At 37.5% G+C, this 14,530-nt stretch overlaps 1 protein-coding gene and 1 long non-coding RNA gene across 2 annotated transcripts in view; both read left to right on the top strand.

Annotated features, from left to right (window-relative positions):
- LOC137756967 (uncharacterized) overlaps window positions 1–14,530 on the top strand; it is a 237,953-nt gene that overhangs the window by 219,361 nt on the left and 4,062 nt on the right. The window lies entirely within an intron of this gene.
- SPIN4 (spindlin family member 4) lies at window positions 2,175–3,874 on the top strand. Its single transcript, XM_068533377.1, has one exon. The coding sequence runs from the start codon at window positions 2,606–2,608 to the stop codon at window positions 3,353–3,355; it is 750 nt and encodes a 249-aa protein (XP_068389478.1). The 5' UTR covers window positions 2,175–2,605; the 3' UTR covers window positions 3,356–3,874.

The following is a 14,530-nucleotide window of genomic DNA, read 5'->3' as shown; positions in this document are numbered from 1 at the left end:
AGGCAGTTGAAACCACTTATTTATTCATATAACAAATACTCATTGAGTACCTATTCTGAGTAAGGCACTTGAGATAAAAGTCTTTTCTTGAATGGGTTTGTAGTCTAGTGGGCAGACATACAAGGTAAACATTATATCTTAGTGTAGTGAGGCTCATTGAATCCATAACGCTAGGGAGTGATTTAAACATCAGAATCATAGTTCTAGAGAAGGAAGGATACTGGAAATTCTTTGTCTCTTCAGATTGCTTTGTAGGGCTGTGAGCAAGAATTCCATTAAAGTATATAACCAAAGAGCTTGAGTTAACTGTTCTGAATTTGTGTGCCTGGTGGGTGGTCTTCTCCCACCTGTCAATTGCTCTTCTAAGCAAAAATAACTTGGCACATCTTGGTCTGGGGAATTACTTGGGGAGCATTATTTGTGGAACATAATGACATGACATTTACACATACTCACCTTCTGACTTTCCCTGTGTAGGTTGTATATATGTGTGAATATGTACACACCACTATGTAATTCTAAAGAGTTTAGAAATACCTTTTAGTATATGTAGTTTTCTTGCTTCCTTGAAATTGCTTCCTTGGAATTACTTTCTTATAATATAGTACTGGCGAGTTATCCCATCTCAAAAGCCTTTGGCCTGGGAAACATGGGGAATTGAAGGATCCACACATATTCTGCCCAATCAGCTATTAAATGGTATGAGGACTAGGTTTTTCTTTCCCTGCCTTGGAAGGTAATGTAACGTGGAGGCAGCCCGAATTGCTGCCTTGCACCTCTCTTCCCTGCTTTCCTACATTTCCAGAAGAATTAATGGCCTTTTTTACCCATGATGATATGAGGCTTTCTCTTCTCACCAGTATAGAGTGGAGGAGTGAGAATGAGGAGCCTAGACTTCCCTGGTTTATATTGCTATCTTGTAAGTAGGATACAGGAATAAAAGACATACAGATATTTTCATTTAATCTTGATAAGAGCCCTGTGACTTGAAGTAGGTGAAATTATGGATACTTTATTTTCTATCTTTCATATTTTCCACATGAGCATGCAGTACTTTTATAATCAGAAAGACTGCAAATATATACCACAAAAACCTTTTAATTTTTTCTGTCTACAAAATTGGAGCCACAATTTTGTTTCAGTATCCTGCTTTCTCACACATTGTTCTTATCTCATATGTAGATCTCCATGTCATTAAGTATTCTTTGAAAAAATGGTTTATACTAGCTCAATAAATCCATATATGAGAGTAAACTAATTTTATTTATCGTCATAGACCTTTTAGGATAAATAACGGAAGATCTATACAAAGGAACATTATGGAACCATTAAAAACCATGTTTTCAGAGTATTTAATAACTTTGGAAGATACTAATGATATGAATTTAAAAAGAAGTTATAAAGATGTGAAAAGCTACCAATTTTGTAAAATACAAGCATAGATTTATTGAGATATCAGAACTGTTAACATTTTGCTGTATATCTAGATGTTAAGATTAAGGTTAGTTTCGGTTTTTATTTCACTGAATTTCAGAAAATCTCCGCAGTGTCAGTACATTTACTTTACATTCAGAAAAATATACGTATTAAAAAAGCATTACTGTGAGTGACCAGATAGAAAATAAAAAGGAAAGTTTGGATCAGGATGGTGGACTGTACACGGCATTTACTTATCCGGTCTCGTAATCCTTAAACTGAAAAAAAAATTTTTTTGTATGTACAAACTCTGTGTATGTATGTGTTGAATATTAAAAAAAAAAAAAAAAAAAAAGGCTTTGTGAGGAATTCCTGGAAGATAGAAAGCAGATGGAGAAGCTGCTGAGGAGGCTGGCGGGCGACAGACGGCCAGAGAGGAGTAAGGGAGCCGGCCAGTCTGGCTTGGGTTTGAGAGAAGCGGTCGGGGGGCGCGTGAGGAAATGAAGGAGTGAGCGCCTGTGACTGTGTGGACAGAACGCAGTGTGCGCAGTAACCCGCCCAGCTGCTGCTGGCTGAGCGGAAGGCGGAATGGCGGGGGCGGGGCCGAGGCTCAGGCGGGCTCTGAGGGGTCGGGTTCCCGAAGCGGCAAAAACCCTGGCGCCAGAGCTAGGCCGAGCAGAGCAACATTGCTAAGCCGAGGCCGCGCGGACTTCTCAGAGACCCGCCGCCGCCCGCGACTTTGGCGCTGCAACCATCGCTCTTATCCCTTTCCCGTCCTCTCCTTCTCCGTCGCCGTTCCGCAGCCGCAGCACCATCGATAACAGCTAAGTGGTCAATTCGGGAGACTTAGGGTTGGGAGTCGGGGCGGGCGCAAGGCGCAGGCAGCACACGCAAGCCCGCCATCTCCTGCGGCAACTGCCACTGCTGCAGATACCTCTGCCGGGCGGGAGAGAAGAATACTGTCAAGAGGCCCCCGCTGTCCTAGTGTCCACGGTCAGAGTTAAGAGCGTTTCTGCCGAGCCTTGGTGAGAGCCTTGCCTTTGTGGAAGGGAGAAGGAGAACGTGCAGGACAGGATCTCTCTGTTTTCGGAGATCACAAAAAAAAAGATCTCATACTGGATAGTGCTGACTTTTCGTCAGCTTAATCTAGTAAGTGGTAGCGTTGCTGAGCCTCCTTAAACCCCGAGCCATGTCGCCCCCAACAGTGCCTCCGATGGGCGTAGATGGTGTGTCCGCATACCTGATGAAGAAAAGGCACACCCACAGGAAACAGCGGCGCAAGCCCACTTTCCTCACCCGTAGGAACATTGTGGGCTGCCGCATTCAACACGGCTGGAAGGAAGGCAACGAGCCCGTGGAGCAGTGGAAGGGCACCGTGCTTGAGCAGGTTTCCGTGAAGCCCACTCTCTATATCATCAAATATGATGGCAAAGATAGTGTGTATGGACTAGAACTGCACCGAGATAAGAGAGTTTTAGCGCTAGAGATCCTTCCTGAGAGAGTGCCAACTCCTCGCATTGATTCGCGCCTGGCAGATTCCCTGATTGGCAAGGCAGTGGGTCATGTGTTTGAGGGTGAGCACGGTACGAAAGATGAATGGAAGGGTATGGTCCTGGCGCGAGCCCCCGTGATGGACACTTGGTTTTACATCACCTACGAGAAAGATCCAGTCCTTTATATGTACACGCTGCTGGATGACTACAAAGATGGTGACCTGCGCATCATTCCAGATTCCAACTACTATTTCCCTACAGCAGAACGGGAGCCTGGAGAAGTTGTCGACAGCCTTGTGGGCAAGCAGGTGGAGCACGCCAAAGATGATGGGTCCAAGAGAACCGGCATTTTCATCCATCAAGTGGTGGCCAAGCCATCTGTCTACTTCATTAAGTTTGATGATGATATTCACATTTATGTCTATGGTTTGGTGAAAACCCCCTAAATTCATTGTGCTATTGCAAAAGTTGTGGAACTATTAAATGTAAAATATGTCGTGTGAACTTTTGAGAACAGTTTTGAAGTCAGAGATTAAAGAATTTATTATTACTTACGGTGCCTCCAAATCTTACATTGACTAGTTCCACAGTTTTGCCCGAAGTATACTTTGGTACTTTTGATATTGCCTTGTTCTGTAATCAAAATTTTAAATCGGGTGCTAATAGAAAATTGAAAAGTGTTTGTAAAATTTGGAACAATGGAAAACTAGATAAAGAAAAATAAATGGTGTACACACACTATATCCTCCACCACCCCCCCATTTCTTTCTTTGCCTTACCAATTTTTTTCTCCCCAGGTAACAAGTGTTAAGAACATAATGTATATCCTTCCATGTTTTCCCCATCCTCTTAAAGAAAGTTTGTTGTAGTCCTTTCTACAGAAACAGCAAGCCCCATTATTTCTCTGTAATTGCTTTTCTCCCTTGACATATCCTTCTGATCAGTAGCTACAGATATCTCTCTCTCTCCCCCATGCCTCCCTCTCCATATGGTATAAGATAGATGTCCAACTATATATTTTATTCACATTGGATACCTGATTGTACCATCACATTTATTAAATAAATCACCCATTTCCCCTCTCCCTCTATTTCTCCTTGTCTTCCTCTCTTCTCCTAACAACTGCATACACAGTACATATTTATGTACCAAAATGGTACCATTTATGTACCATTCTATTATTGATGGTCTTTAAGTTTTCTCTTTTTTTTCCACCATAGCACTGCTACAATACATACTGGTGCTTTTATTTCTATAGGGTAGCTTCCCAGAAATGGGACTGTTAGGTAGGTGTTTATTTAATTTTAAGAGATATTACAAAATTACCATCTAAAATGAAAGTGCTCATTTTCCAGCATCCTCTCCAGCACTCTTTAATGTTTGTAAATCTGAACAGTGAAAAATTACATAGTATTGTTTCTTTAATTGACAAACTCAGTGAGTTTTTTTGTTTTTTACCATTCGGACTTTTTTTTTGTGATTTGCCAGTGCTTATCCTTTGCTCATTTATCTATTGAATCTTTGATCTTTTCCTTATAAATCTGTAGGAATTCTAACTATATTTACTATGTGGTGTGTACTAATCAGTTGTAGCCCATATGTGTTATGATTTTCTCCATTCTATCATTAATCTTGACTTTATTGATATCTTCTTTTTTACTTTACAGCTTTAAAAAAAATTAGATAGAGTCCTCTCTTCTTTTTAGCTTTTTGGTTTCTTGTTTTTTTCAGTTGAATGCCCCCACTGCTAGTCATACAAATATTTACCTACATTTTTTCTAAAAATGTTTATTAATTTTAAGCTTTAACTGATCCATCAGGAATTTATTTTTGTATATGGAGGTAGAGGTCCAAATATACATTTTGTTCATATTGGATACCTGATTATGCTATCACATTTATTAAATAAATCACCCATTTTCAAGTTCCTGAGCCAGTATCACATTGTTTTAATTGTACTGGCTTGACCATAAACTTTGGACTCTGGTAAAGCAAGTCCCCTCTCATTAGTTTGTTTTTTTTTTTTTTTTTTGTCTTTTCTTCTTTTATATAATTTGTTTTTCATTCTTTCATGTAAAAATTGGAAGCATCCTTTCCACGTTTAAAAAAATTGTGATGCCTTAGAATCGTATTACATTTCTGCATTTCTGTTTAGAAGGTTATTTTAAAAATAATATTAATCTTTAATACTCGAGAATTTTGGTACATCATTAAAATCTTTTGGTTTTGTTTTTGTAATGTTATATAGGTCCCATCACATCTGATTAAGTTTATCTCTAAATATTTTTACAGTTTTTGTCACATTTTGACATTTTGAATTGGGTATTTTTTCCTCCTCATTTATATTTTTGGCAATATAGACAAACTAGAGGTTTTTTATTCCTTCTATTTTCAGCTTACTAAATACTCTGAATTACACTGGGTTTTTAAAATAGAATGTTTTGGACTTTGTAGATATATAGTCATCTCACCTGCAAATAGAGATCATTTTATCTCTTATAATGTTAATATTGTTATTACATGATCTGGATTTTCCAAAACAATGTTGAATAATGATTATGACAGACATGCCTGTGTGGTTCTTAATTTTCATGGAATTGTCTTTAGTGTTCCCTATTTATATGACATTTGCTGTTGGTTATTGGTAAATAGTCATTGACCATTAACACATTTAGGGTATTTCTTCTATTCCTGTTTTACATAGCATTATTACTAAAAGTGGCTCCTGAATTTTATCAAATGTCTTTTCAGCATCTATTGACAAAACAGTATAACTTTTTTTTTCCTTTAGTTTGTTGACTCGATGAATTAGAGTGGTAGATATTTGATGTTTTGAAACAAACTTGTGTTTATGGAATAAATCCTACTTAGTCATGGTGTAATAATCATTTGATACATTACTGGGTATTATTTACCAATATTTTATTTAGTATTATTGCGTTTACATTCCAAAGTAAAATTGTATATTTCAAATTTTGTTGTTAAAATTATGCTAGCTTTAAAAAATGAAATTGTGAGTTTTCAATCATTTTTCTGTGTTCTGGAACAGTTTAAATAGCATTAGAATTATTTGTTCTTTAAAAATTAGCTAGTAGTGAGCTGTAAAAACAGTCTAATCCTGGTGACAATTTTGATGGTAGATCTTTAATCAGCTTTCTTATCTCTTCAATGGTAATTGGTTTATTCAAGCTTTCTATTAAAAAGGAATGTATATTCTCTGTGAAATACAAAATTTAAAGTTTTCTCTATTACCAAGCTTCTTGATTGTATTATTCAGATGCTTTATGTCCTTGCACGTTGCACGTGCGTATGTCTTAGGTATGTTCAATTCTGAAAACATTGTAATAAAATCATCATCTATAACAGTTCTAAGTTCTCTTTGTATTTTATTTATTTTGAAAAATTAAAACATAATATGGAAAGCATGAAAGATATAAAAAACGTCCGTTTACCTTCACCCAAAATTAACAAATGTTGGCATATTTGCAAAATATAACATCTCCGTCCACTGCAGAGGCATACACTATCATGAATTTAATGCAAATCTTCTCTGTGCTTTATATATTTACTGAAAATATAAACATAGTTGATAATAGTATTGATTTTTTGGCTTTAAAAAAATTTCAACATGAAATTTTTATATTTTATATAAACTTTATATTGTGAAATTTCTTTTAGTTTTTATTGTAGGGAATCTTCTTTTTTTTGAATTGGGATATGGATTGCAACAACAACAAAAACCCAATAACACTGACTTTAGAATGCAAGTTGCTGTTCTAGGTACTTTTACCACTCCTAACACTCAGGGAGGCTTCACCCTAGCCACAGTATTGGCAACTGAATGAAAAAGACAAAATTTTCAGCTCTCAAGAAGATTTTATCCTGGCTGTAGTGAGACAGATATCTACCACCAACCCCTGACCTCAAGACTAGAAATAGACCTTATGTTTTCCCATAATTTTGGAGTTATCCCACTTTCTGACACTCGGATTAGGACTAGTGCCAATCCTGGCACTTCTTTTTTTTTTTTTTTTTTAACATCTTTACTGGAGTAGAATTGCTTTACAATATTGTGTTAGTTGCTGCTGTATAACAAAGTGAATCAGCTATACGTATACCTATATCCCCATATCACCTCCCTCTTGCATCTCATTCCCATCCTCCGTATAACACCCCTCTAGGTGATCACAAAGCACAGAGCTGATTTCCCTGTGCTATGCAGCGGCTTCCCACTAGCTATCTATTTTACATTTGGTAGTGTATATATATCCAAGCCATTCTCTCACTTCGTCACAGCTTACCCTTCCCCCTCCCCATGTCCTCAACTCCATTCTCTACGTCTGCATCTTTATTCTGGTCCTGTCCCTAGATTCTTCAGAAACTTTTCTTTTTTTAGACTCCATGTATATGTGTTAGCATACAGTGTTTGTTTTTCTCTTTCTGACTTACTTCACTCTGTATGGTGGACTCTAGGTCCATCCACCTCATTGCAAATAACTCAATTTCGTTTCTTTTTATGTCTGAGTAATATTACATTGTATATATGTGCCACATTTTCTTTATCCATTCACCTGTCGAAGGACACTTACATTGCTTCCATGTCCTGGCTATTGTAAATAGAGCTGCAATGAACATTGTGGTACATGACTCTTTTTGAATTGTGGCTTTCTCAGGGTATATGCCCAGTAGTGGGATTGCTGAGTCGTATGGTAGTTCTCTTTTTAATTTTTTAAGGAACCTCCATACTGTTCTCCACAGTGGCTGTATCAATTTACATTCCCACCAACAGTGCAAGAGGGTTCCCTTTTCTCCACACCCTCTCCAGCATTTATTGTTTCTACATTTTTTGATGATGGCCATTCTGACTGGTGTGAGGTAATATGTCATTGAAGTTTTGATTTGCATTTCTCTAATGATTAGTGATGTAGAGCATCCTTTCATGTGTTTGTTGGCAATCTGTATATCTTCTTTGGAGAAATGTCTATTTAGGTCTTCTGCCCATTTTTGGATTGGGTTGTTTGTTTTTTTCATATGGAGCTGCATGAGCTGCTTGTAAATATTGGAGATTAATCCCTTTTCAGATGCTTCATTTGCAAATATTTTATCCCATTCTGAGGGTTGTCTTTTGGTCTTGTTTACGGTTTCCTTTGCTGTGCAAAAGCTTTTAAGTTTCATTAGGTCCCATTTCTTTATTTTTGTTTTTATTTCCATTTTTCTAGGAGATGGGTCAAAAAGGATCTTCCCGTGATTTATGTCATAGAGTGTTCTGCCTATCTTTTCCTGTAAGAGTTTTATACTGTCTCACCTTACATTTAGGCCTTTAATCCAACTTCAGTTTATTTTTGTGTATGGTGTTAGGCAGTGTTCTAAGTTCATTCTTTTACATGTAGCTGTCCAGTTTTCCCAGCACCACTTATCAAACAGGCTGTCTTTTCTCCATGGTATGTTCTTGCGTCTTTTATCAAAAATAAGGTGACAATATGTGCGTGAGTTTATCTCTGGGCTTTCTATCCTGTTCCATTGATCTATATTTCCGTATTTGTGCCAGTTCCATACTGTCTTAATTACTGCAGCTTTGTAGTATAGTCTGAAGTCTGGGAGCCTGATTCTTCCAGCTCCGTTTTTCGTTCTCAAGATTGCTTTGGCTACTCAGAGTCTTTTGTGTTTCCATACAAATTGTGAAATTTTTTGTTCTAGTTCTGTGAAAAATGCCATTGGTAGTTTGATGGGGATTGCATTGAATCTATAGATTGCTTTGGGTAATATAATTATTTTCACAATGTTGATTCTTCCAATCCAAGAACATGGTATACCTCTCCATCTGTTTTTATCGTCTTTAATTTCTTTCATCAGTGTCTTATAGTTTTCTGCATACAGGTCTTTTGTCTCCTTAGGTAGGTTTATTCCTAGATATTTTATTCTTTTCGTTGCAATGGTAAGTGGGAGTATTTCCTTAAATTCTCTTTCAGATTTTTTATCCTTAGTGTATAGGAATGCAAGAGATTTCTGTGCATTGATTTTGTATCCTGCCACTTTACCAAATTCAGTGATTAATTCTAGTAGTTTTCTGGTAGCAACTTTAGGATTCTCTATGTATAGTATCATGTCGTCTGCAAACAGTGACAGCTTTACTTCTTCTTTTCTGATTTTGATTACTTTTATTTCTTTTTCTTCTCTGATTGCTGTGGCTAAAACTTCCAAAACTATGTTGAATAATAGTGGTGAGAGTGGACCACTTTGTCTTGTTCCTGGTCTTAGAGGAAATGGTTTTACTTTTTCACCATTGAGAACGATGTTGACTGGGTTTGTCATATATGTCCTTTATTATGTTGAGATAAGTTCCCTCTATGCCTGCTTTCTGGAGGGTTTTTATCATAAATGAGTCTTGAATTTTGCCAAAAGCTTTTTCTGCATAGATTGAGATGATCATATGTTTTTTCTCCTTCAATTTGTTAATATGGTGTATTACGTTGATTGATTTGCATATATTGAAGAAGTCTTGCATTCCTGGGATAAACCCCACTTGATCATAGTGTATGATCCTTTTAATGTGCTGTAGGATTCTGTTTGCTAGTGTTTTGTTGAGGATTTTTGCATGTATGTTCATCAGTGATATTGGCCTGTAGTTTTCTTTCTTTGTGACATCTTTGTCTGGCTTTGGTATCAGAGTGATGGTGGCCTCGTAGAATGAATTTGGGAGTGTTCCTCCCTCTGCTATATTTTGGAAGAGTTTGAGAAGGATAGCTGTTAGCTCGTCTCTCAATGTTTGATAGAATTCACCTGTGAAGCCATCTGGTCCTGGGCTTTGGTTTGTTGGAATATTTCTAATCACAGTCTCAATTTCAGTGCTTGTGATTGGTCTGTTTGTATTTTCTATTTCTTCCTTATTCAGTCCCAAAAGGTTGTGCTTTTCTAAGAATTTGTCGATTTCTTCCAGGTTGTCCATTCTATTGGCATATAGTTGCTTGTACTAATCTCTCATGATCCTTTGTATTTCTGGAGTGTCAGTTGTTACTTCTCCTTTTTCATTTCTAATTCTATTAATTTGAGTCTTCTCTCTTTTGTTCTTGATGAGTCTGGCTAATGGTTTAGGAATTTTTTTAATCTTCTCAAAGAACCAGCTTTCAGTTTTATTGATCTTTGCTATTGTTTCCTTCATTTCTTTTTCATTTATTTCTGACCTGATCTTTATGATTTCTTTTCTTCTGCTAACTTTGGGTTTTTTTTTTTCTTCTTTCTCTAATTGGTACAAGTGTAAGGTTAGGTTGTTTATTTGAGACGTTTCTTGTTTCTTGAGGTAGGAGTGTATTGCTATAATCTTCCCTCTTAGAACTGCTTTTGCTGCATCTGATAGGTTTTGGGTTATCGTGTTTTTATTGTCATTTGTTTCATGGTATTTTTTGTTTTCCTCATTGATTTGTTCAGTGATCTCTTGGTTATTAAGTAGTGTATTGTTAGCCTCCATGTGTTTGTATTTTTTACAGATTTTTTTCCTGTAACTGATATCTAATTTCAAGGCATTGTTGTGGGAAAAGATACTTGATACAATTTCAAATTTCTTAAATTTACCAATGCTTGATTTGTGACCCAAGATATGATCTACCCTGGAGAATGTTCCATGAGCACTTGAGAAGAAAGTGTATTTTGTTGTTTTTGGATGGGATGTCCTATAAATATCAATTAAGTCTATCTGTTTTGATGTATCACTTAAAGCTTGTGTTTCCTTATTTACTTTCATTTTGGATGAACTGTCCATTGTTGAAAGTGAGGTTTTAGAGTCCCCTACTATGATTGTGTTACTGTCAATTTCCCCTTTCATGGCTGTTAGCATTTGCGTTATGTATTGGGGTGTTCCTATGTTGGGTGCATAAATATTTACAGTTGTTATATCTTCTTCTTGGATTTTTCCCTTGGTCATTATGTAGTGTCCTTATTTGTCTCTTGTAATAGTCTTTATTTTAAAGTCTATTTTGTCTGATATGAGAATTGCTACTCCAGCTTTCTTTTGATTTCCATTTGCATGGAATATCTTTTTCCATCCCTTCACTTTCAGTCTGTATGTGTCCCTAGGTCTGAAGTGGGTCTCATGTAGACAGCATATATATGGGTCTTGTTTTTGTATCTATTCATCCTATGTCTTTTGTTTGGATCATTTAATCCATTTACATTTAAGGTAGTTATCCATATGTTTGTTCCTATTACCATTTTCTTAATTGTTTTGGGTTTGTTATTGTAGGTCTTTTCCTTTTCTTGTGTCTCCTGACTAGAGAAGTTCCTTTAGCATTTGTTGTAAAGCTGGTTTGGTGGTGCTGAGTTCTCTTCGCTCTTGCTGGTCTTTAAAGATTTTAATTTCTCCATCGACTCTGGATGAGATCTTTGCTTGGTAGAGTAATCTTGGTTGTAGGCTTTTCCCTTTCATCACTTTAAATATGTCTGCCACTCCCTCCTGGCTTGCAGAGTTTCTGCTGAGAGATCAGCTGTTAATGACACTGGGATTCCCTTGTATGTTATTTGTTGCTTTTCCATTGCTGCTCTTAATATTTCTTCTTTGTATTTAATTTTTGATAGTTTGATTAATATGTGTCTTGGCGTGTTTCTCCTTGGATGTATTCTTTTTTTGTTTCTTTTTTCTTCATACACACACACTGTATTTTATTTTTACAAGAGATAAATAGACTGACACCAAGCATCCTTGGATGTATTCTGTATTGGACTCTGTGTGCTTCCTGGACTTGATTATTTCCTTTCCCATATTAGGGAAGTTTTCAACTATAATCTCTTCAAATATTTTCTCAGACCCTTTCTTTTTCTCTTCTTCTTCTGGGGCCCCCATAATTCTAATGTTGGTGTGTTTAATGTTGTCCCAGAGGTCTCTGAGACTGTCCTTAATTCTTTTCATTCTTTTTTCTTTATTCTTCTCTGTAGTGGTTATTTCCACTATTTTATCTTCCAGGTCACTTATCTGTTCTTCTGCCTCAGTTTTTCTGCTATTGATCTCTTCTAGAGAATCTTTAATTTCATTTTTTTGTTGTTCATCATTGTTTGTTTGCTCTTTAGTTCTTCTAGGTCCTTGTTAAACGTTTCTTGTATTTTCTCCATTCTATTTACAAGATTTTGGATCATTTCTACTCTCATTACTCTGAATTCTTTTTCAGGTAGACTGCTGATTTCCTCTTGATTTGTTTTTTCTGGTGGTTTTTACCTTGCTCCTTCATCTGCTGTGTGTTTCTCTGTCTTCTCATTTTGCTTAACTTACTGTTTTTGGGGTCTCCTTCTCGCAGGCTGCAGGTTCATAGTTCCCGTTGTTTTTGGTGTGTGCCTCCAGTGGCTAAGCTTCTTTCAGTTCATTGTGTAGGCTTCCTGGTGGAGGGGACTGGTGCTTGTCTTCTGGTAGATGAGACTGGATCTTGTCTGTCTAGTGGGCAGGACCACATCTGGTGGTGTGTTTTGTGGTGTCTGTGACCTTATTGTGATTTTAGGCCCCCTCTCTGTTAATGGGTGGGGTTGTGTTCCTGTCTTGCTACTTGTTTGGCATAGGTGTCCAGCACTGTAGCTTGCTCGTCGTTGAGTGGGGCTGGGTCTTAGCATTGAGATGGAGATCTCTGGGAGAGCTTTCACCATTTGAAAGTACATGGAGCCTGGGCGTTTCCTTTAGACAAATGTCCTGAAATTGGCTCTCCCACTTCAGAGGCACAAGCCTGATACCTGGCCAGAGCACCAAGACCCTGTTTTCCACACGGCCAAGTACGTGGGGGGTTTTTGCCTTTTGGGAAGTCTGAGGTCTTTTTCCAGCATTCTGTTGGTGTTCTGTAGTAGTTGTTCCACATGTAGATGTATTTCTGATGTATTTGTGGGGAGGAAGTTTATCTCCATGTCTTACTCCTCCGCCATCTTGAAGGTCTCCCCAGCTGACTGATTTTTATCAAGGTGCAAAAGCAATTTAACGATGGAAAGAGAGTCTTTTCAACAAACGATACTGGAACAACTGCAGCAGGCTCTACGAGTGCATGAAGATTCCCGTAGCCCAAAGCCAACAGCCACCTCTTTGTCTCCACCTGTCCGGCTCCAAGGAGGAAATGGGCAACCCTGGTACTGGCCCTGTTTTAAGAGTTTGAGACATAGCAGTGGACAAAACAAAATCTTTCTTTAACACATGGTCTTTTATCTTTCAAGTAACCTTCAGTCCAATAACAAAGATATAAGGTGGGTATAAAATGTTACATAAGAACATAAAAAAAGTGTGATAAATATCATTAAAGTGTTAGAGGAATGAATATGTACTATATGACAAACTGTGTAGTTTGTCTTTAGACAACAACAAAAAATACAACTGTATATAAATTTTAGGTATATGATAATGCCCCCTAGTCCTTGCTCTCTCACTAGGCCCCAAGTCCTGAACCAAGAATTATATTATTCCGTGATGACATTGGGCTTTTAACATACAGTAAGAGAGAGAGGCTCAGCCCTGGCCTAAAACCTGGAGATAGAACAGTAAACAGTCTAAACAAAATCCCTGCTCTCTTAGAGCATATATCCTAATGGGAAGAGGAAGACAGCCACCACCACATTTATATCCCTGGCCTTTAGGCCTTATATTGTCTCATCGTGATTTGGAAATATCTCACAACTTTTTATTCAGACATAGCAAAGTTTCACTCTAGTTCTACCTCTGTTTTAGAGGTTAAGTGTACAGCAGTGAGCAAAATATGAAACTATGTTTCAGTGGGAGGAAGACAGAAAAAAAGATCAATGTAGAATTCTGTGTTCACCAACTATGCCTTTACCCCCTAAATTTCTGGACTCCTCGACTAGAACCAAGTTTCAGACTATTCCATGATAATATTGATATCATACCTGGTTGCTTTGAGTCAGAGGGAGGCTCAACCTTGACCAAGCAGTGAACAAAACTGCCAAAGTCTCTATTCTCTTGAAACTTACATTCATTCTATTGGGAAGAGGCAGACAGTCATCCCCTTCTCCTTGGACCACCAGTCTAGAATCAGGTCTTATATTGTTCCTTGGTGATATCAGATTTCTCTCATATTCTTACACTAAATCAGAGACAGGACCACACAATGGTCATGACACTGTTTTAGGAGAGGAAAATAGCCAGAAACAAAATCCTTGCTCTCATAGTGCTTACAGCTTACATCATGCTGGGTGGAGATAGATTCCCATCTTCTTCCTCCCAACACACTTTATACATACGTCAGGCTGTGATGATTGCTTTGAAAAAAGGTAAAGCAGGGTAAGTAAAGTGACAGAATGGTGTCTTGGGCATGCTATTCTATATATATGGATAGAGAAGTCCTCTCAGAACAGACAACATTTGAGTAAACACCTGAATAAAGTGAGGGTGCAAACCATGTTGCTGATGCCTTCAGATATAATGTGCTAGGAGGTTTGTGATAGCAGCCTAGTGTGGCCAGATTGGAAGTGAGCAAGGAGGAGAATGAGAGGAGACGAGATCAGAGAGTTTGTCAAGGGCCAGATCCATGTACAAATCTTATGGACCACTGTAAAGCATTTGGAATTTATTCTCAGCGAGATAGGAGATCATTTGTTTTGAGCAAAAATATGAAAAGTGTCCCAGTTTCACTCATTAAATAATCTGATTT

The sequence above is a fragment of the Eschrichtius robustus genome, chromosome X (genome assembly GCF_028021215.1).
Source record: "Eschrichtius robustus isolate mEscRob2 chromosome X, mEscRob2.pri, whole genome shotgun sequence".
Taxonomy (NCBI): Eukaryota; Metazoa; Chordata; class Mammalia; order Artiodactyla; family Eschrichtiidae; genus Eschrichtius; species Eschrichtius robustus.
This window is presented reverse-complemented; position numbering and strand designations above follow the sequence as displayed.